This window comes from Uranotaenia lowii, chromosome 2 (assembly GCF_029784155.1).
Source record: "Uranotaenia lowii strain MFRU-FL chromosome 2, ASM2978415v1, whole genome shotgun sequence".
Lineage (NCBI taxonomy): Eukaryota > Metazoa > Arthropoda > Insecta > Diptera > Culicidae > Uranotaenia > Uranotaenia lowii.
This window is the reverse complement of record NC_073692.1, coordinates 318,745,260-318,772,870: the sequence shown is the minus strand read 5'-3', so window position 1 is coordinate 318,772,870 and position 27,611 is coordinate 318,745,260. Positions and strand designations below refer to the sequence as shown.

The 27,611-nt window shown below is 35.9% G+C and overlaps 1 protein-coding gene across 1 annotated transcript in view; it reads right to left on the bottom strand.

Moving 5' to 3' along the window:
• Positions 1-1,857: 1,857 nt before the first annotated feature.
• Positions 1,858-27,611, bottom strand: part of LOC129744723 (nyctalopin-like) — a 481,144-nt gene continuing 455,390 nt past the window's right edge. Inside the window, exons 4-5 of the mRNA XM_055737406.1 lie at positions 24,465-24,625; positions 1,858-7,379 (exon numbers count right to left, since the gene is read on the bottom strand). Of these exons, the coding sequence (XP_055593381.1) occupies positions 6,443-7,379; positions 24,465-24,625 (1,098 nt within the window). The 3' untranslated portion in view covers positions 1,858-6,442. The remainder of the gene's footprint in view (positions 7,380-24,464; positions 24,626-27,611) is intronic.

The window sequence follows — 27,611 nt, the reverse complement described above, 5'->3', positions numbered from 1 at the left end:
AGGTTGCTACACATAATAGATTTTAAACAATTTGAAATCTCAATTTCAATTATGGAAAATATTATCAGTCAAACGAAAAACACATCAAGCGAATTATCACAAATCATAGACATGAAATTCAGAGAAATAAAGTTTCTTTTCGGCACCCTTAATCCAAAAACAAAAAGGAATAAGAGATCCATTGATATTTTAGGTAGCTCAATTAAATACATTACAGGAAACTTAGACGCCGAAGATCTTAAGATAATAAACTCTAATCTAAATCAAATAAGAAATAAAGGAAACGTACTTGTAAAACAAAATAACCAGCAAATCAAAATAAACTCTAAATTCGAAAACAGATTAAACTTAATAAATACAGAAATTAGAAATCACCAAAATACTATAAATAAAGTTTTAGAAAATGACAATTACCTAATATCTGAAAACCAGAAAATATCGATAATATTTCAGTTAGACACCTTTCTAGAAAATTTAAAATCAATAGAGTACGCTATATTGCTTTCAAAAGTTAACATTATTAGTAAACTCATTCTCACACCCAATGAAATAGAAGTTATTATAAACGAGGTCAAAGATCAAGGAATAGATATTCAGCACCTGAGCGACATCAACAACCTCCTGACGACCACCACCATCTACACAGAATCATCAGTCATCATTTGCGTCAACATTCCGAAGTTCCAACCCACGACCTATCAGAAATTCGTCATCGAGCCTCTACCCATCTTCAACCACTCTGTAAAGGTCATGTACAACAAAGTTTTCACCAATCAAGATGAAATTCTTGCCATAAAATCAGAATGCCGAGAAAGCAACAGAGTCACAATCTGCGAGAGGAGACAATTAGTTGACATCAGCAATAGCCATTGCGAAGCTCCACTTCTAAAGGGACGACAAGGACAATGTCCTTCTTCGGAATCGTCAACATCAACAGAAACCAGAATAATCGCCCCAGGAACATTATTGGTTATTACCATCAATCAAAAAGTAGCAATCAATAGCACCTGTGGAATACCAGCAAGAACATTGACCGGAATTCACTTCATTACATTCCACAATTGTTCGATTTACATAAAAAACGAGCTTTTCGAAAACTACGAGCTCAAATTTAACCACGCATCAGTTCTACCAATGCAATTAACTAACATAAAAACATTGCATGTAGAACGGCACGTAAATTTATCAGAGTTACATGAACTTAACCTGATAAACAGACGACACTTAGAAACAGTGGACTTCAAATACCGGCTTAGCTTGGGAACGTTCAGCACCGTCATCCTTCTCATACTTGCATTGTTGGGCCTTGGCATTTACAAGTGGAAAAATTCGAAACCCATGGATTGCTCGGGACGAGCAAAACTTAAGGGGGGACGAGTTAAGGAAGTAACAGCACTGGAACAGGAATCAATCGCAACACACGCACCGGGTACACACGCTGGCACCCAGACAGCATGGTCAGCGATATTGAACTCCAAGTTCAAGTAAAGAGGTTCCCGTTCCCACGAGACAGCAGCGAAGACGACACCAGCCACGCGAATTGTCGCTCGGTGCGAATTAGGGAAAACGCGAGGGAACCAAAGGTTTACTATAGAGACAATAAATCATTACTGTTCAGACCGCGAAGCCGTGTAGTTCATAGTTTAGTTTTTTAAAAACGAAAATTCCCGTCTCAATAATTTAACTTATATATATATATATATATATATATATATATATATATATATATATATATATATATATATATATATATATATATATATATATATATATATATATATATATATATATATATATATATATATATATATATATATATATATATATATATATATATATAAAGCAATTTCTGTATGTTTGTTTGTTTGTTTGTTTGTTTGTTTGTTTGTTTGTTTGTTTGTTTGTTTGTTTGTTTGTTTGTTTGTTTGTTTGTTTGTTTGTTTGTTTGTTTGTCCTCTATAGACTCAGCCATCTTAAGACCTAGAAGGCTTAAATTTGGCATGAATACTTATTAGGACCAGGAATGATGAGAAATGTTTTCCGGTTTTTGGATGACCCCTCCTGAAAGGAGTCGTCCATACAAGAAAAATATTATTTTCGCGATATTGACGTTATCTTCCGTCGGAATGTGTTGAAAATTTGTACATGAATATTTTGAAGGACAAACAATTGATTTCAGGTGTCAAATTTTGTGTAAGGGGTCAGCCAAAGGGGTCGTCCATATAAACTGTTAGCTGTTTTTGCGATATTGACGTTATTATACATCGTATTCAGCTGAAAATTGGTACACGATAGTTTTGAGTGACGTGCAATCGATTTCAGGTATCAAATTCAGTGAAAGGGGCCGGCAAAAGGAGTCGTCCATATGTACTTTTCAATATTTTAGTGATATTGACGATTTTATACATCGAATTCAGATGAAAATTGGTAGACGAGAGATTTGAGAGACGAGCAATGAATTTCAGGAATTAAATTCACTTTAAGGGTCCGGCAAAGGGGGTCGTCCATATTAACCCTTCAATATTTTTGCAATATCGTCGTTATTATACATCGGATTGGGATGAAAATTTGCACACGGTAGTTTTTAGGGACAGGCAACCGATTTCAGATGTCAAATGTTTTGGCAGGGGTCGACGAAAGAGGTCGTCAATATAAATTAATTTTCACTGTTTTTAGCCATATTGACGTTGCTTTAAAAATTTGCACACGGGAGTTTTGAGGGAAGGGAAATCCATTCCAGATATCAAACATTGTAAAAGAGGCCACCGAAAGGGGTTAAATTTTTGGCAATAATTGCGTTGCGATCGAGTCGAAATTTATGAACGGGTTTTTTTTGGGAATGTCAATTAATCCCTGATTTCTAATTTCGTAGCAGACAGCAGATGACAGAAGAAGTGATTGTCCAATGTTTTTGAAATTATAACTTAACAATAAATTCGGAAAGGCATCTGAAAAATTTTTGGCTATTGACTTTCATACAAACTGGTCATGACACATTCCAAGCTGAAAGCGAAACGGAGTTCGTATGGGATCAGCTAGTCTTCAATAAAATATTTTAACCAATGAAAATCTTTGGTTCAAATGATATTTAAATGGTGTTTTTCGATACGTCCTGTAGGCTAGCCATGGTTTTTCTCGTTTCTGTTGCATAATTCGAGGCATCTTCAGCACCTATATTTCGCCTTTAACTATGCAATTTAAAAAAACTGCTTGTTATTTTCACAGATTTAGTGGTGTCCTGAAAAATTCTGATTTTTTTCTTCGCGGTGTCCTAACTTTTGAAAAAGAAAAGAATTTTGCACACTATTTCAAGCGCTAATTATCAATAAAGTTGGGAGTTTGGGAACTTTTGTGAATTTTTCAGCGAAGAAAAGTATGGCTTTCAGATGGTTAAAAAGATCGAATAATTCTCGCACATTTTTATCTATTTTGAACCAATGTACTCTACAGAACTGAAGCCAAACCAAATCCAATAAGGTTTTGGAAGTCAAAATACATCAATTGAAGTCACGGAGATGATGATGTCAGACTTTCTTAACTTTCTTCGCCTGAAGGAGATTGCATTCTTAAAATTGATCCTGGAGATAAGCCAACTGGCCAGTATTTAACACTGCAGAACAAATTTTCGTGTGCCGACGGAATTTTCAATACATTCAAAACACACTAGTTACATAACATAATCTTTTCAAAAATTATTGTTTCAAAGCATAAAAAGTTTCATAAAAAAGGTAGTAGTAAAAACTATTCAACAAACAAGTGCACTTAAATAGAGCTGGGGAGAAGTTGAAGAAAGTTAGTTCAGAAATGAATTAACGTGAACAAACAAAACTTGACTACAAACATAAGAAAGGAAAAGATTTACTAAATTATTTGCATAATTGCGCATCAATTGCTGTTTACGTTAGCAAAATTTATTTAGTTTAAGGGTGGTCCAAAATAGGTCCAGAGGGTTTTCCAAAATTGAAACCTGGTGGTGAAAAATACCGACCAGAGTAATGATCAAAGAAACGAGTTTTTAGGCTTAGATCTTGTTAAATTGCAACAAACGACGATATATTTCGATAGAAAAAGCCTTGATCTTTGTAATGAACGAATAAAGCAGTTAAAAAATGTAAAATGTGCTTTTTAAATTCGAAATATAGCATAGCCACTTCCCAAAGCGGTGCAAAATAGGTCCGTTACCCTACACCTTCATGAACGAGTTTTTTGAATTTGCTACAGAGATGCCAGTTTTTTTAAGGCATACCCTTGATAATTTGTATTGTTAATTTTCATATTTTCTTTTTTCATATTTTGTTTACAAGTTATATAAGAAATGGAACATATTTGTGATACAACTCCAGCGACTATAGAGTATATCTAATGTTAATTAACCCTTCGTTTCATAAAGTAACAAATTTGCAACAATTAATGTATAAAAAAATGGAAAAATCGAATTTTATTTTAATTTTTTTTCTTGATGTATTCATCATTTTCAACTGTTTAAAACAATTTTAAAGGAAAAATAAAAAATCATGAAACGAAGGGTTAAATATGGATAGCTCCCAGCTTTCGCTGGAATAACGATGATATCGAACCCTTTGTTGGCTTATGCATATTTAAGGGTAACATACTTAATTTGCTGATTTTTTTTGGTATTTTTTCAGAAAGCGAATTTGAAATGATTTGAGTTTACTTGTACCTCTTAAAAGTTATCTTCAAGAAACGTTGAAGAAATGTCGTTTTTAAAATATGATTTTTTTTTATTTATTTATGAAATATGAATCAATTCTTTCAAACAAAACTTATGTAAAATGTCGAGCTTCAGATCAATTTTTCTCTTACAAGACTCTCCCCTGCGATTCAATCATAATCAGAAGCACACTAAAGACGTTTTTTCCAGCACACCCTCGCCATCATTATTCAAATTACTTTTTTGTGCACTGTGTCTGTTCGTCTTTTGAATTCCGAATTTTTTTTTTCCAATATATGCATATTCTATTCACAATTTCTTTCCCGCACCTTAATCTTTCTGCTTAATATTTGTGAATCGACTTCCTCTTTTAACTTTTCCCTCTGTATTTCAAATGATTGCAGTGTGCCTTAACTGATTCTTAAATCCACCCGCTCCCGACGGGGTATTTTCTGTAATATTTTTCCAATACAGATTATCACAATATCCAAATTATGTAACATGTGTCATTTTTTCTGAGGTTTAGTCAGGTATCCCTGCAAAAATAGGCTTTTTTCCTAGAAAGATTTAATATGTGGAAGGTGTAATAAATTCAAAAACGATGCTTTTTTTTTTTAAGAAAAAAAAATCATAATAAATTCACTTTCTTGATGTCTGGATGTAAAGTTTCTTATGTCCATAATGGAACACTTTTTGGAAAAAAGAAGACTAAGTTAACAATTATTGTAAGATTCTTGAAAACTTAAAGAAGTTAAAATTATATTCATTAAACCATATTCAAAACTAGAGCTGTCTACCTAAGAAATTCAAAAAACTTGTAGCAATTTGATGTAAAAGAAAGGTAAGGATACAAAGAAAAATTATATTTATATTTGCAAACAAACATTCGTATCTCTATTGACGAATAGTATTTCGAAAGTTACAATCATTTTATTTTATGAATGCAAGCCTTACAAAACTGTTGAGCTATGATTATTCATTGAACATAAATTCATTCCGTTACATTCAAACTTAATAACGATTTAAATTTTACTCAATGATCAAAATATTTAACGAAAAATCGCCATTTCATAATTTTCTTTTTGAAGTAAATTGTACGCTTTGTTTAGAAGCATATCTAAAATGAGCTACATTTCATACTTCATTTTACAAAATTTCAAACAAAACATTCGATAACTAAAGGACTCTAAATTTTTAGAGTTTTGTCCAGTAATTTTAAAATCTTAAAATTGGACTCACAATTCACTATTTTTCTCATATTATCGCCAACATTGACGGATAAAAATATTCAAAGTGGCGCAACTTACTCGACATCTTTCAAAGCTTCTTGATAAGATGAAATGGTGCAAGGCAAATTTTAATAAGTTGAAAACAAGAAAATATGTTAAATCACGCATCCGCACGTCACTCTTGCTCTTAACTTATGTATTCCTCACGAAGATTGAAGCATGTTGTTGATAAATGTTTTACCCACTCGCCCCCAAAAAATAATCAACTTTTGCAAGCCTTATAGCGAATAATCGTAGCAAGTTTTCCTATACATACTTCAAGACTCTTATTCTTATCACTAAGCTTTTCTTACACTTTTTCTACGGTACAAAATGGAATAATATTCATACAGGGTTGTGTATTCTGGAAGATTCTGCCTCTCACCCCTCAAACGGCACTATCGACTAGGAGTGGCCGCACACTGGAACTGCCGCCACTTTTCTGCTCCTTCCAACCAAGGCTGCTGCTACTGATGCTACGGATTCGCCGGCCGGTCTAGAGTCATACGTACACAATGTGCGGCCTCGAGAGGGTCCTGTGGGGTTTCGTCATCGTCGTGGCCGATCCCATCGAAGACATCGACGGCCGCTTACTTCGGGGTGCCGTCTTGGACATCGACGAGGACGACGTGTGCTGCTGGTAGTACTCGAAGCTCTCGTAGTGATCCGGTTCGTGAATCACGTTGCCGTAGGGTCCTCCACTGTGACCAGTGTTGTTTGCACCGTAGTAGTGATCGTCGGAGCTCTTCAGAATCGGAGTAACCTCCCACGGGCCTCCCCTTAGCGGCCTATATTCGCTAGCTAGTGTCTGCTGAGCCAGATAACGCTCCAGTTCTAGCTTGTCTACTTTTTGTGGCACAATCAGATCATTCACATTACTCTGCTCTTGGAGCAACTTTTTCCGACGCTTCGAAAGTCGGAAAAAGTACAATACGCTAGCAGCGGTTGCCAAAATCAGCAATATACTGAAAACGGCACTCACGACTGTCACCACATGAGTGGGGCAGTTCAGGTCCGATTCGGTCATGGTTCTCAGAGTTCGTCGAATCTTTCTTCCATCTTCAAACAGATCACATCCAAGTTCATCGCGATCGATGAGCAAAGGATGTGAACCACGAGACGAGTCATCTTCAACGGAAGAACCGGCACTCGTCAAAGCAGCCGAAGTCAGCAGAAACTCATCATCTGGGTCACCGTCAACTGCTAAACGCCACAACCACAGCAGAGAGCAATTACAGACCAGAGGATTCCCAGCTAGCCGTAGACGGTGCAGACGATCCAGAGGGAACTGGACCGGATCTATTCGGATCAAAGCGTTTCGGCGCACCGATATTTCCACCAAATGGGGAGTGCTCTGGAAGAGACGTAGCGGAAGGTTGCCGAAGGCCGGATTATCATCCAGGGTCAGGGTGTGCAGGTTAGTGTTGTCCACGAAAGCTCTGTAAAGAAAGAGGAAAACGGGGCTCATGAATTATTGAACAACAAATACAGGTTAGACTGCCCCAAATTTGTATAGGAAGTTTAAAACCTATGAAATGTTATGCGCTGCAGGCTAAAATTTATCCTAGGCCTAGTGCAAGATCTCATGCCATATTTGGGACAGATCGGATCACGGGAAAGGGTCGCTCAACGAGTCTGAAGTTTGTATGGGATTTTGAGACATTTTGTTCGGGAGAATCATGAAAATCCAGTTTTTCATGGATAATTTTGGTTTCCTTTGGCCGATTTCTTTCGAAAACGGGTTTTCTTGATGCCGAAATAATGACAAATATTTCATTCTTGATCAATTTTAGCCTGCAACACATAACTTTTTCAAAAGTCGGATCATTTGGGGCACTCTATTGCAGATACTATAGGCTTGCAGGTTAGACTAAGGTTGCCAGAATTTTGTCAGTATGTATCCAGGCCGGACAAATCCGGGCAATTTTATATATAAACCTGGCAAATCTGGGCATTTCAAAATTGAAGACCAAAAATCTGACAAAGTCCGGACAATTTTTGTCAAATCTCAGAAATTACAAAACATAAATCAAGAAAAAAAATTAAACAATTTTACTATCAAAATTCAGCGACATATTTTAAATCGTATTTTCTAAGACTTCCAGAGCTTGTGATATAGCTCAGTTGGATAAGTTTTTCATTAACTGTCCACAAACTGCAACGTTGATATTAAGTCGTGAATGCCATAAAGTTTGTAAAACGACTATAATTGAAACAAGAAAAAAAAAAGTATTTGAGGCTTCCAAAAAACCTTCCATGGTAATTTTTATTAAACGTGCTGAAAACATTTCGTTTCGGAGACATAAATTAGAAAAAATTACACACACTGTTTTTTTTTGTTTGGTTTGCCAAATAAAGTGAATAAATCCAAGCAAAATCCGAATATTTTCGATAAATGACTATTCATAAACTTTGTATAAATTATCTGGGCAAATCCCGATAAAACCGGGCAATCTGGCAACCTCAGGTTAGACTGAGTCGATTTGTGGTCATTTTTTTAATTTCTTAAACAAAACACTTCCTTTCGGAATAGAACTAATCCATGGTTTATGTAGAATTTTCAAACAACGTTTCCATGAGTTAATTTTAGTTTATAGGTTTGTATAAAAAATTGTATTTTTGTTTGTTCTGTGGAAACTCATGGTTTTTCTACTGAACAATTATAAGAAAATAAAAGATATAAGCTGTTGAGGTATGTCTTCGGTTCATTGAAAATCATTCAATACATTTGACATCACTGCTGGTGCTATGCGAGGTATTGATTGAAAAGTAGTCTTCCAAACCCTAAGCTTAAAATCAAGTTAAGCTTGATTGCTCGATTTTACCCGGACTTGCCGAATATTGAATAAAAAACTGGGAACGGTCTAGTCTGACCCGGTTGCCCGGTTTCGTTGAAAAAGTCCGGATTTAATCTCTTCGATTGCAAAAATCCACAAACAAAAAACCCACATCGAGTTTTTCTAATTTTTATCATTTTGAGTCCAAAGACAAAATCTATCGTGCAACTTTTATTAAAATAAATTTGTAGAATTTTTTGGAAGTCTTATATGTGATTTGAAATACGCTAAGTTCATGCTTCGGATGAAAGACTGTGGATAAGTTACGAAACGGTCGAAAAATTTCTCTTAGATTCCAAGAAAAATGAACTCTATTGTGTTGTGAGCCTATTTGGTTAGAAGCTATACGTTGCATACAAGGATATATTTTATTGAAATTTTTTAAGATCATGACCACAAAAAAGTTTGAAAGTGGTGTAAAAACCATATTTTTCTATCAATGAACCGTCAAATCATTTCAGTTGCACGAGATAAAATTTGAAAAAAAAAAGATTGGATTTAGCACATTTTCACATCTCAAGATTTTCAAAATACGATACACATACATTTCAACCTGTTTTCAAAGGTAGCGGTTTTTTTTACCTTTATGTAAATTCTCAATTTCTCAGATTTTCGTGCACTTAAACCAAACTTTGCACAGGATTTTGACGAAAGAAAATATCGCAGCGCTTATGTAATAGCTAGAATTGGTATAATATTGGCTTTCTGGTGAATACAAATTTATTGCGAAGATCTTGCGTAAATATAATCAGAATCCACTGCAAAGTTGAATTTAATTGCTAGAAATCTTAGAAATTGCAGATAGATAAAAAGTTCGAAAAATCGCTACCTTTGAAAATTAGTCAAAATGCCTGTATTTTGAATTTTGAAAATCTGAAGAGATATAAAAGTGCAAATTACGTCATCTTTTGATCTTCTATTCAAAATACATATATCTGGTATGACTTTTTCGGATTATTTTTTACACTGTGAATAACGGAAAACCAAAGTGTTGTAGCTGAATATTGTCTGAGAAACATATTTCCTTAGTAACATTATTCTTTCCTGACTTTCGAATTACGATTTTCTATACCTAGTTTATTTAGTCTTCAGTCTCATACTAGATCCGTTTTTTTATGGATTTCTTAAAAATGAAAAAGGAATTCATATTTATAGAATAAAATGAAAAATTTTATAATAAGTGATATGCTTTAATTAAAATTAATAAATAAAAATTTAATTAAAATAATTAATTGTATTGAATCATATTTATAGATCAAAAACATTTTCAAAAAACTGGAAAATTGTATTGTTATCTTAATATAGTCACTCAAGAAATGATCTCGCAGTGAACTGTATACCGAATTTTTACGTTATTTTTACCGAAATTTTTCCTTCTTTGTTTCGGCGAAAAAGTTTTTGATTTTCTGTGATTTAACCAAAAAATTATGTGTTGGTTTCGGTGACGCTATTTCCATAATTTTTTATTGAAAATTATGAAATATTGGGTCTGGATTTTAAATTTTACTGAGAAAAATCAATAAATCATACTAATCTTATAAATTTTCCCAATCTAAATTTAAAATCCAGAATTTATATTTACACTAGCAGACCCAGTAAAATTCGTCTAACCATGTTAAACTTGGCTTTCATTTTCCATTTTTACTTCGCTGATAAACTTTGAAAAAGCATTAAATATTCAGTTATTAATTGTTTCGCTTTTGTGAACATGTCCTAGTTTATTTAGCTTTTCCTCCTTTACGTTTACTCGAATTGTTCCACTTATTTCTATTGAAATACAACCTTTAAGTTTAAAATCATTTCCACTAGTCCGATTTTAAATTATCAAAAAATAACCTTAAATAAATCTCACATCTTACATGAATACTTTTAAATTTACTTTTATTTCGCCAAATGATCAGGTATCAGGTTCTCGTTGCAAATTCGATTTTTTTTTCAGTACTCGACGTAATCATCCAACTTGGCGAGCCTCGAGCCAAAAAATACACTTTTTGTAACTTGTTCCATAAATAACTGTATGTTGATAATATGTATGTATGTTTCATTTACTGTATAACACAAAGTTAATTTATTCCGCTTTGTTCAAGTTCACAGTAAGGTTTAAATCGAAATACAAAGTTTCTCGTTCATTAGAACTTATTGCATTCGATACTTTATGGAAATCGCAGCTCTTTCAGTTCTCAATTAGCATATGATGGTTTATTTTTTGGAGCTTAAGAAATCAATAAAATATTAGAGAATATTTTTTACTAACCATTTTCAAACAGTACCTTTCGAAGCAGTTTGAATTAATATCCATATCATCACCAAAATCATGTCCAAAAATAAAATCCCCAAAAAAGTTTCAACTTAAAGTGTTCCTATATAGCACTTGTCATGGCATGAAATCTGGCGATTTTGTTAACTGCAAATTACTTTTTCATATTAATTCAAGCAAAAAATACGAATTTAATTCCTTTGAAATTTATCCCGATTGGTTTTGAAAGGAGCAAAAAATATGTTTAGATTTTTTGTTATTCAACCGAATCAGAGCATTCTAATTTTTCTTAAAGGGCATATGTGCCAATTTAAATCATTTTTCAAGAGATTCAAGTTGAAGCATTGGGATGTTCTGAATTCAAAATTTCCGGAAATTGTCGGTGGCGATTTGTGATTTCATGTAGGATTACGTAATATTTTCAAGATTCGATAACATTTGAATTAAAAACAGATTTTTAAAAATTCAGTGGATCGAAAAGAAATAATCTGTTCCGACTGTGGTGGTTTCATGAGTTCATTTTATTTTCTGGAAGTTTTTCATGTCAACATCACTCAAAACCTTAGACAAATTGAATGTCTTTTTAAATTGTAAATCTTAATTTTTAATAAAGAAACGCCGAGGCAGGTTCAAACGGATATCACCACAGTTCAACTTTCATATTCTCTAAAAAAATGAATATTTTCAATAAATATCAGAAATATCTAAGTATACAACTGTCCCATTTATTGGAGCAAGTGAAACACATAGCTCTTTTTCAAATGCGTCATTGGGAAGACTGACGCATCTTAAATACTTGTTTTTGTTTGTCTGTTTCATCAACTTTTATTTATAAATCTGCAGTTTTTCGCCGGAATAAATTAATGTTTGGTACTTCAATTTCACTGAATGCTGTTTAACCAAAAGACATTGATTTACAAAAACTTTTGAATATCGTGATATTCTTTCTGGCCATTTTGGGGATAAAATTCTTAAATAGTAGATGTTTCATGGCTAATGTTAAGGTGTACAGATTATTATATCCCAGTTAACCACTGGGCCCATAACCTGTTGAGATTTCAGAGAGTAATTGAATTAAATGCGAATCAAACTCTTGTTTAAGGTCACTTTTTTTGAAACATCGATCGTCTATTAGTTAAAGCTGTATGAGTTACATTAGTGATGTTTATGATTGTTTCATACAGTTTCTTCCATATGCTAATTTCCTTTTTGAAGAACCATGAACGTTTAATCAAGTTGTCTACTAGATTCCGTTCAATATCCAACATTGTATCCAATCTCGTGCAATCTTCTATGCAAGTTGTCCGTTCGACAAGATGACAGATGAAGTCTCCACACGCGGCTGTGTTATTGTTTGTGGAATGTCAAATTGACATTGTGTCCCGAGTGAAATGATTTCTCAACAGCTAAAAGGCGCGTTTGCACTTGTTCCACCGTGTGGAAAGGCAGAAATTAATATTATTTTTAACACTTTCAGGTAAAATTCTGCTGCCACTGGAATATCAATCACAGAAAAAATTTCAACAAAACAGTGGATCAAAAGTCTCTTCTATGTTGACATAATATGTAAATATCACGACATAATATATGCATCACGACGACGCTATTTTGCCCAGATTTGGCTTCATTCCACTTTTCTAAAAGTGTGGTATGGAGCCAATTCTGTCCATTTTGTTCCAAAGAACATGAACCCGTCAAACTGTCCGGAGCTACACCCGGTGGAGCAGCAGTAATAATGAAGTGGGAACTTCGGAAGAGTAAGAAGACAGTCAAAGACGAGAAGGACATGTTAAGGAAATGGGAAAAAAAAACGGAGAAACTGATACCGGATGACACTGTTAAGACTTTGATGGAGGGTATCGAGCGAATTTTATATTCAAGTCTCCATCGATTAACTTTTTTTTTAAGTAAATATATGTATAAAACTACCCTAACATTTTGATTTGATTCTAAACCTTATGGATAGTTGGCATGACATATTCGGTGTCGCAATGATTGTGTGTTCGCCCTTAAAAATATTGAAATATGGATTTTGCAGAAGGAATTGGTTTAATACAGTTTTCTTTGAATTCTTTTTAAAAATTGACTTAAGAGATAACGGCTGTTAATTTTCCCTAAACACTCAACAATTCACTTCAATTGGGTTAACACTATCAAATTGATATTTCGCTTGGTTTTATTTAAAAAAAATCTGAAAATTGCTATGGGGAAGAATAATTTGAACTGAAATTGATCCATTTTCAAAATAATTTTTTTTACCGTGATAGTCATCACTGCACACTGGTATAGAATATCAATCTAGCAGAACTAAATTAATAGCGCCCAGGGATAAAAAGATAGACTTTTGATATCTTCGACAACATTGCATAATTTTATAAGGCGCATACTTTGAAATACAATATAGAGTCGAGGGATCCACCAATAGCAAGATAAAAATGCTAACTTTTTTGTTTAGCATTTTAGAGCTTTGGTTTCTTATACAAAGTTGTTTATCTAAACAAAATACATAACTTTGCTGAACAAGTCAAAGTTCTACAATTTCATTCTAAGGAGTTACAATGAAATTAAAAATAAAACCTCGAAAAAACAGTTTTTTAAATCTGAAACGTACTAGGTAAGGCAAAACCATTTTCAGTCTTCGAAACAAAGTTGAAAAAAGTTAAGATCTACAATCTTCTAGTACATAATGATGTGTTTTGAAATTGCTGAAGCACTGTAGAAAGCATTTAGTGAAATGTGTATATTAACGATTTTCAAAGAAAAGTTTATCGAATTGCGCAAATTTTCGCACCATCAGACAATGTGGATTTTATTTTTGGTGTTAAGAGGAATCATTACCATATAAAACTAGCGTGGAACTCGGTGGAACACGAAGCAATTTCAAGATTCAAAATCTAGTATTTTGTTCCCAAATATCACTTTTTTTAGACACTTTATTAGTTTCTTAGTTTATTTGATGCATTGAATGGTGATGCAACTCTGGTTTCAAATGGTCATAGATCCAAATTGAGTTTGTAATCCAACGAAAATTTATTTTTTCCAAAGCGTTTTTTTCGTTAAATAGAGCAAAAAATGGCCTGCCACCAGCTACTGAAAGCTGAAAGCTACTTTACTTTTGGAGTTCAATCACTTTCACATGTTGGTACAGATATCATTTATATAATGATGTACTAGAACAGATTCTATTGATAAATTCAAAACGGAAAACCGGTTAAATCAACTAATTATTTCTTATCCTCAAATTCTGCAAGTTCATTGCATCAAATAAACTAAGAAACTAATAAAGTGTCTAAAAAAAGTGATATTTGTGAACAAAATACTAGATTTTGAATCTTAAAATTGCTTCGAGTTCCACCGAGTTCCACGCTAGTTTTATATGGTAATGATTCCTCTTAACACCAAAAATAAAATCCACATTGGCTGATGGTGCGAAAATTTGCGCAATTCGATAAACTTTTCTTTGAAAATCGTTAATATACACATTTCACTAAATGCTTTCTACAGTGCTTCAGCAATTTCAAAACACATCATTATGTACTAGAAGATTGTAGATCTTAACTTTTTTCAACTTTGTTTCGAAGACTGAAAATGGTTTTGCCTTACCTAGAACGTTTCAGATTTAAAAAACTGTTTTTTCGAGGTTTTATTTTTAATTTCATTGTAACTCCTTAGAATGAAATTGTAGAACTTTGACTTGTTCAGCAAAGTTATGTATTTTGTTTAGATAAACAACTTTGTATAAGAAACCAAAGCTCTAAAATGCTAAACAAAAAAGTTAGCATTTTTATCTTGCTATTGGTGGATCCCTCGACTCTATATTGTATTTCAAAGTATGTGCCTTATAAAATTATGCAATGTTGTCGAAGACATCAAAAGTCTATCTTTTTATCCCTGGGCGCTATTAATTTAGTTCCGCTAGATTGATGTTCTATACCAGTGTGCACTGTTAATAAGGGGTCAAAACTTTCAGCCTCTCCGACCGGAACACTCAATTTCAAATGCATGCCTTGCGTCAAATAATGACCAATTTCAACCAAATAGATAATGGGCAACATTTTACGAACTGTAAATTTTGGGGTGATGAACAAATAAAATAACAACTTTCTGCATGAAATATTGAATAATTGTTCCGTTTAATGGTTCACAGCACAACGAAAAACTAACTCAATTTACCACGCCAAAGAAAGAAATCTCGCACCCGCAAAACGTTATCGCAAAAATCCGACAACCGAAACGAAAACTAATTAACAAACATTTTGCCACAAGTTTCCGAACGGGGCAGATTGTGGCTCTCCTGGGCTAGATCGGATTAGCATTTTGCCCAGCCCCATCTGATGGGCCAATCGCCAAACCAAGAAAAAGTCTCCCCAGAACCCAACCAATTTCCACAATCCGATTTCGGAATTTGTCAGCGTATGAAAGTTTGGTGGTTTTCGATTGCGGTTGCTCCGGATTTTCCTGGGCTCTGATGGGAGCTTCGGCTTATCTTATCGCTGCAGAAATAGTTCAAAATTGTCCCTCTTTTAATTCCCCAAAAATCGGTTCCAAGGTGTAAAAACTATCGCCTTTCCGGACGAGGAAGCAAACAAAAGTGTTTCAAAGTGGCTTTATCAAATGACACTGGTACAGGTGCCTGAGTTATTTTTTTTTGTTTTTTCCGAAGCAAAACTTTCTGCTCTGGACCAGACTTAGGTGGTATGCTCTATTTTTTGCACTTTCTGGTGAAACAAGTAGAGAAATATTTGAAAAAAGTGACACAAATGAAGATGTATCGTCGCCTTGGTTGAGAAAAAAAAACCATCCTGGCGAAGTTTTTCGGTAGTTTTTAGTTTTTGCATGCACTATCAAATGTCATTTGTTGTAATTCTTACATTGAAATATTTTTCCTTCTGTTTTTAATAGAGTTTTCTTTAACTTTTGTAAAATTGGTTATGAAGGGATAATTTCGCACACCAAAAGAGGATTTTTTCCGTCAACGAACTTTAGGGGGTCTGAGCTTTCCAGCCACAGAAGGACGAAAAAAGTGGTGTTCGTGGCTTGTGGAAATTTTGGGCTCCATGCTTTATTTCATTTTGGGTTGACTTGGAGCCGAGTTTCTTTTTTTTTTTGGGTTCCTTCCAAGCACTTTCGGCAGCAGCATCATACGTGCCGAACTGAGGAAAGGTACGTGACAAATGGAAGATTTATGGGATTTTCACTGTACTGGCCAGTTGGCCGTTCTTTCCATCTTGGGTGAGCGAGCTGCCACATTTTCTTCGGTGTCAAGTTGAAGAAATGAAAATATGAACCTAACTTCGGTCTATACTTTCTAAGGTTTTCTCATATTTGACCGGCGCTTTTCTTTCCCATTTTTAGGTGGAAATGGAGAAAAGTGGTAAGGTGAAGATGAAATTGAATACGTGATATGATTATTTGATGAACTTGAACTTTCGTGTGCATTTTCATATATCAATGCCGTATCACATTTAATTCTATTAGTGAAAAACTACGCCACACTGCACAAAATTCAAGCATAATCGTTAATCTTCCGTTTTCGTAAGATTTATTGATTGTGTTCAATATTTCTAAGACATAGCAACTGAGGAAAACTTTTATGTTGTATGGAGATAATCCATTAGCCATGTTTGGTGCCAATAGTCTGTTTGGAGAGCTTTCAGTTGACTGCTATTTTTGATAGACAAAAGGCAAGAAAGTTCGATGATATTTGAAAATTTTATACCAATCCAAAGTTACAAAATTTCCGACTATCATTTGAAATTGATACTCAACGTAGTTTAAGTATCAATTCAGCAGTACAAGAAATTTCGTTGTGACGATCAACAATATCGACGTAAAACGAAATTTGCTGAACATCACATCAAGAAAAATATCATAATTTCAAATTTATTTCGGTCATCTCACAAGAGAAATCTTCAGCTATTTTCCCCGATTTTTCCTTACTATTTTTTACAATATTATTACTGATATTTTATTTTAACTTATAACATATCCTTGGATTTTTTTAACTTAAATTTTTTGCGATTTGCTCTTTCCACTAACGGGACGTCAAAATGAAAGACTTTAAATGTTTTGATAAAATTATTCATTTATGAAAGCCCAGATTGGATTGTAATGTATTGAACATTTTTATACTGAAAGCGTTAAACCTCGTGGGATTTGTGTTACAAAAAATGTTGTGTTTCTTTGTACAAAACTTTGCGTTATGAATTTTTCGAACTCTTGGTTTGGAATACAAAGTGTTGATCACTAAAACAAGTTTTGAAGGTATCGGATAATTACAAAATAATTAATTGAATAAGTGCAGAATTCAATGCAACTACATGAAGGGTGTCCACGATGAAATTGCCACACACAAAATTGATTCGCAAAATTCGAGTTTTCATCCGATTGCCATCAAATTTTCAGGGATTGAAGAATGACTATTACACTTCATTCTACTATTTATCTCGTATTTTATTCACAGTCCATACGCAAATGCCAGCACATTAGCCTTAACCCCGCCATAAAGTTCTGCACAACTTGTGAATCAACCGTTTTTTGCATGTAAACCCGTACTTTCTTCAGTTCCTCGACTGTCTTCACTACCTTAGGCCGTTTAAGAAGGTGCTGTTTCCTAATCGCCCAGTTCCGGAAGAACAAAACTAAAGCTGGGCTTCGAACGTTCAAGGTACAAATGGTCCCTTATCGCGACGAGAAGCAGAACAAGTCCGAGAAAACCCGTGCCAGGAAGTTGTACCTCAGCATGCTGACGAAAGTTGAATGATGCATCATGGACGACGAAATATATGTGAAGGTCGACTTCAAACAGATCCTCGGCAACCTGTTTTTTACGGCCAAAGATAAGTTCAGCGTTCCGGAGCATGTCCACACTCAGAAGATTTCCAAATTTGCGAAGAAATTCCTGGTTTGGCGGATTTGTTCTGCTTTTCCTCGCGATTAGGGGTCTTTTGTACCTTGAACATTCGAAACCCAGCCTTAGTTTTGGCCTTCTGGAACTGGGCGATTTTCATAATCGCGGCACTTTCTTAAATGGTAGTGAAGACAGTCGAGGAGCTGAAGAAAGTATGGGTTTACATTAGACTGCCCCAAATGGGAATTTCAAAACCTGTGAAATGTTATGCGCTGCAGGATAGCCCATTTTTGAAGCCCAATAACTTTTTTACCTTAAGTTAAGATTCTTAACTCTTATCGAAATGCAGTCTTCGGATGAAATATTTTTCATAATTTAGGCTTTGAGAAAAACCATTTTTGAAAGAAATAGGCCGACAGAAACCAAAGTTATTGATGAAAAACGTGTTTTTCATATTTCTCCCCAACGAAATGTCTCAAAATCCCATACAAACTTTAGGCTCGTTGAGCGACCCCTTCCCGTGTTCCGATCTGGCCCAAATTTGGCATGGGATCTTGTACTTGACCTTCGATCAATTTTAGCCTGCAGCGCATAACATTTTCAAAAGTCGGGTCATTTGGGGCACTCTAGTTAACATGCAAAAAAGGTTGATTCACAAGTTGCGCAGAATCTTATGGCCGGGGTTAAGGCCAATGTGCTGGCATTTGCGTATGGACTGTGAATAAAATACGAGAAAAATAGAAAAAATGAAGTTTAATAGTCATTCTTCAATTCCTGAAAATTTGATGGCAATCGGGTGCAAACTCGAATTTTGCGAATCAATTTTGTGTGTGACAATTTCATCGTAGACACCCTTTAAAAATCGATTTTATTTAGCACTTTGGTTACTTTGAAGATATTAAAAGCCATTTAAAAAAAAAAGTTGAAAAGGTTGTATAAAGGGTGATACGGTCAAAATTTGGTCAATATCAACTTGACATATTTCTTTCAATTTTGCATTTAAAAAACCTGAACACCCCTCATTTTGAAGGTGTGTGTGTGTGTGTAGAATGTTGGTCCTATTTTGAATTTGGAAATCACTCTTCAGTTGTCAAAAAGCCGTCCAAGGAAGAAGTGCAGCGTATCAAAATTTTGCTCGCGCATCGCGAAAATCCAAGCTACTCGCACGCAAAGCTGACAAAATCGCTAAAAGTTGCCAAATCAACCGTTACAAATGTAATTAAAGTGTTTGGGGAACGTTTGTCGACAGCCAGGAAGTCTGGATCGAGGGGAAATCGAAAACCGAAAGCCGCTGAGACGACAACAAGAGTTGCCGGTAGTTTCAAGCGAAACCCTAACCTCTCTCTCCGAGATACCGCAAATAAGCTGAGTGTATCGTCTACAACCGTGCATAGAGCCAAAAAACGAGCCGGACTATCGACTTACAAGAAGGTAGTGACTCCGAATCGCGATGATAAACAAAATACGACGGCCAAAGCGCGATCCCGGAGGCTGTACACGACGATGCTGACGAAGTTTGACTGCGTGGTAATGGACGATGAAACCTACGTCAAAGCCGACTACATGCAGCTTCCGGGACAGGAGTTTTATACGGCAAGAAGAAGGGGAAAGGTAGCAGGTACCTGTGGCTTGAAAAGCAGCATTTTCATAGCTTCCGGGATTGTCAACCAAGAAATTTACGTAAAAGAGTGTTTGAATAAAGGTCTGCTGCCTTTCCTGAAGAAACACGGTTGTTCCATACTGTTTTGGCTGGATTTGGCATCTTGCCATTACGGTAAAAAGGCCATGGAGTGGTACGCCGCCGGTGGTTCCCAAAGACAAGAACCCTTCCAACACACCAGAGCTCCGCCCAATTGAGAAATACTGAGTTATTGTCAGGCGGAACCTTAAGAAGACCAAAAAACTGCTAAGGACGAGCAGCAGTTCAAGGCAAACTGGCTTTCTGCGGCGAAGAAAAAGCGATTTGAGGAAAATTGATATTGGTGTTCCTCAAGGAAGCAATATTGGCCCGTTACTATTTCTCTTGTATATTAATGATCTCTGTAACTTACCGCTCCATGGCTCAGCCCGCTTATTTGCTGATGACACAGCTATTTTTTACCCAGCTGCATCAACCGATATTATCATTCAACAAATGGAGAACGACTTGAAATTACTATCTAAATATTTCAACAAAAACTTTCTTTCTCTTAACTACACAAAAACTAAATACATGTTGTTTCGTTCATCACATAAAAAAATATTGTCATTCAACGACCCAATTATGGAAGGAAATATTATTGAGAGAGTGAATTGCTTTAAGTACTTGGGAATTTACTTGGATGAAACTCTTTCTTGGAGTCGTCACACGGAATATCTGGTTAACAAAATATCTCCCCTTTGTGGTGTTTTATGGAGGTTGAGGAATTTGGTCCCTCAACACGTTCTTTTAAAGTTTTATTATGCCTTTATTCAGTCCCACCTAAACTACCTAATTTTGATATGGGGAAGGGCCTCTTTGTCGCATCTACAGAAACTCCAGACCCTGCAAAATAGATGTTTGAAAAATATTTTCAGACTACCCTTGCTTTTTCCCACTCAACAGCTGTACTCAATGAGAACGCATAATATTTTTCCAATAAAGGAACTTTGTGATTTGCAAACTATTATATATGTTCATGATAATATACACTCAACTACCAATAACCAAAACCTTCATTTTACCACGGGCATGCGAACTCATAATACTCGTCAGTCTGATTACCTGCAACGAAGCCGATCCATGACGTCATTAGGGCAAAAAAGAATTTCATTTATTGGTCCAACTAAATACAATACCCTACCTATTGAAATAAAGACTATCAACAACCGTTCCATGTTCAAAGTCAAAGTAGTACAACTATTTAAAGAAAAAATGAACCGTTAAAAAAGTCGATCAATTGCCAGTTTTTTTTTTATTTTACTTAGTGTATTTTGTAGCCTAGTAGTTTCGTTTAGTTTTTTTTTTGTAATTTAGTAAATCTAGATATATATAAATTAAGTGTACCTCATTAATAATAAGTTTTGAATCTCTTCAAAGGAAATCCTTTTCCATTGAGATTCTTATCGTAATCTAATTCAATTAAATCATACATTTCCTCGCACTACGTTATAAATTTTTGTGTTCTCAGCATGATTAAAGTTTGTTCGCGTTTATGTTTCATTTGTTTTGCTGCCAGACGTGCTGAGAACAGTAGCGTCCATTACCAGGAGGCTCAAATGAGTTTTTTGGTGTGGGGGAGTGTGGTGGGCCGCTACAAAATATAAAAAGAAGGTGGACAAGGTGGTTGTACAAAGTCTGATGGCAGGGGTTAAGCGTAAGGCCCGACGATTCGGATTCGGGAAAGCGGAAGCCTATCTGAATATTTTTCCTGAATTTTATACTTATTAAACTTAAAAAAAAAATTAATTTGATTTTTTAAATAAACGATTTCACCGATTTACACGCGTTTTCCCTTGACCAAATTTTGACCGTATCACCCTTTAATCGTAGCCAGATTCAGAATACGGGTTAGAAATCTTGCAATGGTCCAGTGTTATGTGCCAACTGACGTTGCCGATTTGCAGGAGAAAGAGCAGTTTTACAGTCAATTGAACAGCGTGGTTGAGGAAATTCCGAAAGGTGACATTCAAATCCATTTAGGCGACTTCAACGCAAAGATTGGTTCCGCCATAGTCTAGGACAGATGAGAGAAAACGGAGAGCTGCTTGTAGAATTTTGTGGCAACAACAACATGGTGATCGGTGGATCGCTCTTCCCCCATCGTTCAGCAAATAAGGTCACTTGGATATCCCGAGATGGCAGAACAGAAAATCAAATTGATTGCATCAGCCGAAAATTGAGAAGGAGCCTTCTTGATGTCCGCAACAAACGAAGCGCAGACATTGCATCTGACCATCACCTCGTTCTTGGTCAGATACGACTGAGAGTCGCGCGTGTCCAGCGGCGAGAGGAGAAAGTCGGATGTCGATACGACGTCCGCTGGTTGGAGAATCCAGAGGTGAAAAGGACATACGTTAAACAGCTAGAGTCACGAGCTTTGGAATTCCCGACAGACGCAACAGTCGAAGAACAGTGGTTTGGAATCAAGAATGCCAATATCACGACGAGGCATGGTACTCTTGGTAAAGTTTAAGGAAGAAGAAGTGAATGGATGTCGGATGAAACCTGGAGGATGATCGATGATCGGAGTAAGGCTGAAATAGAAGCGGCAATCGGAGACATGAAGTGCAACAAGGCGCCCTGTTGAAATGCTCAAAGCTGACCCTGCCCTGACAGCACAAATGTTGCACCGTTTTTTCCCTGATATTTGGGATACTCCAACATTCCTGGCCGACTGCGGGGTATCCTTGTAAAGGTCCCGAAGAAAGGAGACCTGATCGAGTGCGGTAAATGGCGAGGCATAATTTTGATCTGTACAACTCTCAAAGTATTCTGCAAAGTGATCCTGAACAGGATCCATAAGAAAATCGACGCTACACTCTGACGGCAACAAGCTGGATTCCGATCCGGACGATCATGTCTGGACCACATCACAACGCTACGAATAATACTGGAACAAATAAACGAATTACAGGACTCTCTCCTTCTGGTGTTTGTTGATTGCGAAAAAGCATTTGACTGACTGAACCACGAAAACATCTGGGCTGCTCTTAGACTACGAGGGGTCCCAGAGCAACTAGTCCATCTTATCGAAGCACAGTACGAGGCATTTTCGTGCAAAGTCTTGCTTGACGGTGTCTTATCCGAGCCTATCCCGGTAACTGCTGGAATGAGACAAGGATGTATTTTATCGCCGCTGCTTTTTCTAATCGTAATGACTGGATCGATTGACTGTAGACCAAACCGATGATTGCCGTGGAATCCTTCGACAATGCAGCAACTGGACGACCCTGATCCGGCAGACGATCCGGCAAACTCGACAACCTCACCGAAAGCTCCAAGGCAGCAGGTCTCTAAATCAATGTCGGAAAGACCAAATCGATGGAAATCAATCAACTAGAAAATCGTTCTAGTTTCGTGGTAGCTGGGCAACAGGTTGGGAAAGTGGAGTGCTTCCAGTATCTTGGTAGCCAGATTACGCCTGGTGGTGGTACCAAGAAAGACATCCAAACCCGGATCAGAAAGCCCAATTTGCGTTTGCGAGTCTCCGAACCATCTGGCGCTCACGCCAGATCTCTCTACGAACTAAAATCCGAATCTTCAACTCAAACTTCAAATGCGTATTGTTGTGCGGGTGCGAAACTTGGTGCACATATGCGGAGACGACGCGAAAACTGTAAGTTTTTGTGAATCGCTGCCTGCGGAGCATCATACGCGCTTGGTGGCCTGGCAACTGGGTCTCAAACGTGGAACTTTATCGCCGGTGTCATCAAAAGGCGCTAGAAATCGAGATTCGGGAACGTAAGTGGAGATGGATTGGGCACACGCTGCGAAGAGATGAAAACGAGATTTGCAGAGAGGCGCTTGACAGGAATCCAGAAAGGCAACGGAGAAGAGGCAGGCCCAGAAACTCGTGGCGGCGAAACCTAGCAGCCGAAATACGCACTGTCGAGGAGAGTCTTGACTGGGACCAAGGGAAGAAGCAGACTCGGGATCGTCAACAGTGGAGGTCTTTTACCACGGCCTTATGCACTGGAGAATCGACGCGGGATCATTGAGTAAGTATTACGTGAAATTTCAAATTGCATTGATGCATTAATTTTTCAACAAAAAATATGCATATGAAATGTGAAGCATAACATAACACGTCATCATTCATTTTATAATTCACGTTATTGCTAGCGGCTTTGGCGTAGTGGTAAGAGTTCAAGTTATCTACACCAATATGTTCATGATATCGAATCCTAGTCATATTTCTTATTTACATAGTACTGCTTCTGTGAGTTTATCATATCCTCGATGATGTTCGCTTAGTGTTAAGGAAAAAGATCTCTTCAAAGATACAGAAGATTCATTGAGATCCTATATTGTGTGTTCGTTTAAAATGGGAAACTAAATAAACGAGACATTCCAAGAAATCCCATTGAAAAAGTCAATCTGCATTGAACAAAACAGACAAAGAGCTCTAAACGAAAGTGTCACTAGTTGATGGCAGCGAACAAAAGACCAACTGATTGCGACCAAGGCAACAAATTTTCTGCAGAAAGCTTTTAATGCCCAAAGCCTCTAAATAATAGATTAACCTGTATGCAAACTCCATTCGAGTGTTAATAATTCTAGGAAAACAGTATGGGCAGCTTTTCATTTCCTTCCAATCAACCACCCGATTCACAGAAAACTATCACTCAGACAAACTACCTAACCGAGCTCGGATTTGCTGCCGGCATTCAAAAATTAATGCCGAGTGCCACTCATAAATATTTAATAAATTCATTTGCATCATCGCCAGATGCAAATCGATAAAATTCAATAAATTCCAATTTGACCACTAGCAACAGCAGCAATTCAAACCGGCAGGATGCCTACAACCGCTGATGACGACATAAACAACTGGGAAGTCGGAATTGAAAAAGGGAAAAAATAAAATCACAATAATAACAACTCGGATAGGAAACTTACCGCGCGTCTATCCGCTCCAGACGGTCCAACCGGTCCAGGTGTAGATGGCGCAGCTGGAACAGATTCAGGAACGCCACGGCCGGAAGCGCGTCGAAATTGTTGCCACTCAGCGATAAATATGTCAGATTACACAACTTTGATAATTGCAGCGTTGGCACGACCTGTTATTCGGTTGTTGGGTGGGAAAGAGATAGAAAATAAAGGTATCAGTGAAACACATGTGACATTCCGTTTTACCCGCCCCAGGTGAGACCGAGTGTATGTGTGTCGGACCGTTTGTATGTGTGTCTTGGAGTGTTTCAACACCGGAAATACACATACAAACGGCAAGTGGAATGGGAAATAATATTCTGGTAATCTGGTGCCGATTATTATCGACCAAATGATGAGAACGTCGTTGCCGCGGCATGGCCTGGCTGTGGCGGGATAATTATGGTAAGGAGAAACGGATTAACATTGAGGAGACCATTCGTGTGACAATTATGTGGCGGTGGGCCAGGAAATGCAGTCCAGTCGTTATTGGTTGAATAAATTATTAAAACTTTATTCAAAGTGGTTTTGGAGGCCTCGAGATTATTGGTGGAGTTTAAGTGGAACAGGTGGCTGGCGATTTAAAATTGAAACCTTGGAAATTTAATGGGGTTGGGATAAGGTAATTTCAGTAAATTTAAAACAGAAGTTGAATGAAGCATCAACTTATTCTAAGTGGCAAGAATTGAAATAACAATCAATTTAATAAAAAGATAATTTACTTTCGCTCAATTATTTGTTCGATAATTTGACAGTAGCTTTTCGAAATTCGTCAATTTTACGGAAATCTGTCTTCTGTCTAGTTCTATGAACATTAGCCCGCTGCTAAAAATGACTTTTTGCTCCCATATGTTTTTTCGATGCATTTTGGGTCATCAACATCAGTGTAAAATTGGAGATGATTTAGTCGATTCCTGAGTTAGCGCAACGCGTTTCAATTTTGTATGGAAATTTTTATGGAAGAAGAAATTTTTGCACATTAAAATTCCATAAAATTGAAATTAGCTTTTTTTAAACTATGACCAGAGATAGGTCTTGACTCAAACATTCAGTCAACGAAACTTTTTTGAAGAGATATGAATCCAACTGTAAGTTGAAATTTCAGGGACTACAGTAGAATGTTAATACATCGGTCCCGGAGAGGTGCAAGATGTGGGTTCAAGTCCTACCGGGAGACAAGGCGAATTTTTTCCGCATGTTTTTCAACATTAATTTTCATTTTGTCTAGTCCTTGAAATTTCAACTTACAGTTGGATTCATATCTATACATTGAAACTAGCTTGAAAGGAAGTTTGTCTTTGATTTTTGGTTTTGAATATTCTTAAGCTTCATTTTTTGTTAACATGATAAGCAGCTTAGTATTTCATGAAAAAAAATTATAACCATTCCAAAAAAAGCCTGAATCCATTTGAAAGTATTTAAAAATGGTAGACTTTGTTTTCTTGAGCTTTCTACAGTTTCATGAAATACTTTTGTAAAGATTATAGAAATCAATAAATTTCCTGGCTATGTAACTAAATTTTTTTATGTTTTTTATTCTCATCCTACAGTTACACACCTTTCAAATAAACAGTCAAAAACCCTTAAATTGAAAAAGAAAATTTGATTTAAAAAAAATTGTATAACATCAAATAAAGTTTTTTTTGGGTACAAATTACTTTTTTGTTTTGTTCCCATGAATTGTATTGCTAGAATCAAGGAATTCTTTTCAGCATTTGGCTACGAGGAATGTTTTTATGATAGTTTTGATACCTTTCATCTGTAGAGAATATTATAGAAACTAGCAAATAGACAATTAAATAATGACGGAAAAAATAAATAAAAATGAAGATTTAAAAATAATCGATAGACATGTAATAAATAAACCCGTTCTGACTAAATCCTTACCATCGTGTTCTTAGGGTCGAAAATGACAATGAAATGAATTGACAAGGGAATGAATCGAAAATGACACAAGAACACTAGAAAGAAAAAGAAAAAAGTGGGTTGGTGGTTTTAGCATTTGTAATATGTAGATGTAAACTCAAGTAACACAGAGTAAGCCAATTAGCATTAGGAAGTTTTATTATACTTTTATTCTGTCATTTTCTGTGCAGCTCGTTTCATTATGGTGCTTATATCCTTGTTTCGACCATTTGTTTTCTGATGGTTTTGAAACGCTCAAAAGTCTTTTATTAAACATGCTTTTTTCGTTGTTTTCAAAGAGTTCTTAATTTTCTGTTAAAACTACAATTAAACACTTAGAAGTTTGCTTCAAGCTCTCTTTTACAGGTTTTTCATAGCACTCAGTGCTTGATTTTTGAACCGTCATAAAATTTAATGAATTCGCATTATTATACATTTTCGCTAAGTTATGTGTGTTGGTTTTGAGATAAAATTAAAAAAAAAACGTATAAAAATTTTAAAAAACTTGAAATCACCATCATAAATGTTATGAATATCTCTACAATATGAGTATTAAGTGAAAGGGCCCAAACAGTAGGAAAAAAAAATTGTTGCTTGACGCCGTTTTCAATCCAAGATGGCGGCTTTCGCATTTTTGTCAATGCTGTTAATTACTGAAAATCTAATAAAACATCCACAGTAAGGGGTATAAGGTGAAAGGGATCAACGAGAAGAAGTCGAATTTCTCTATCAGACGCCATCTTGAAATACAAGATGGCGGCTTTCGATTAATGCTAGAAACCATTCAATATCGCATGAAACCTCCAAAATATGGGTATTAGTTATTCGGGATAAGCTGAAAAAAATTGATTTACACTTTTTGACGCCATTTTGAAATCCAAGATGGCGGCTTCAGCTGAAATTAAAAATGCTTTAAATGACTGAAAACAAAAATATGAGTATTGAGTTAAAAGGCTAAACGAATGGAAGTCGAATTTCTCCATCAGACGCCATCTTGAAAACCAAAATGGCGGCTTTCGCTTAGCTCTTAAATGCTGTAAATGACTGAAAATTGCATAAAACAATCAAAATACAGACCCCGTTCGTTTTTGTAAACATTCAATTTTGGCACATTTGATCGGTTTAAAGAAACAACATTACCTTTTAGTTTTCGCTATAATAGGACCAATACAATTTAAAAATAATAGCACGATAGATCTGATAAAATGACAT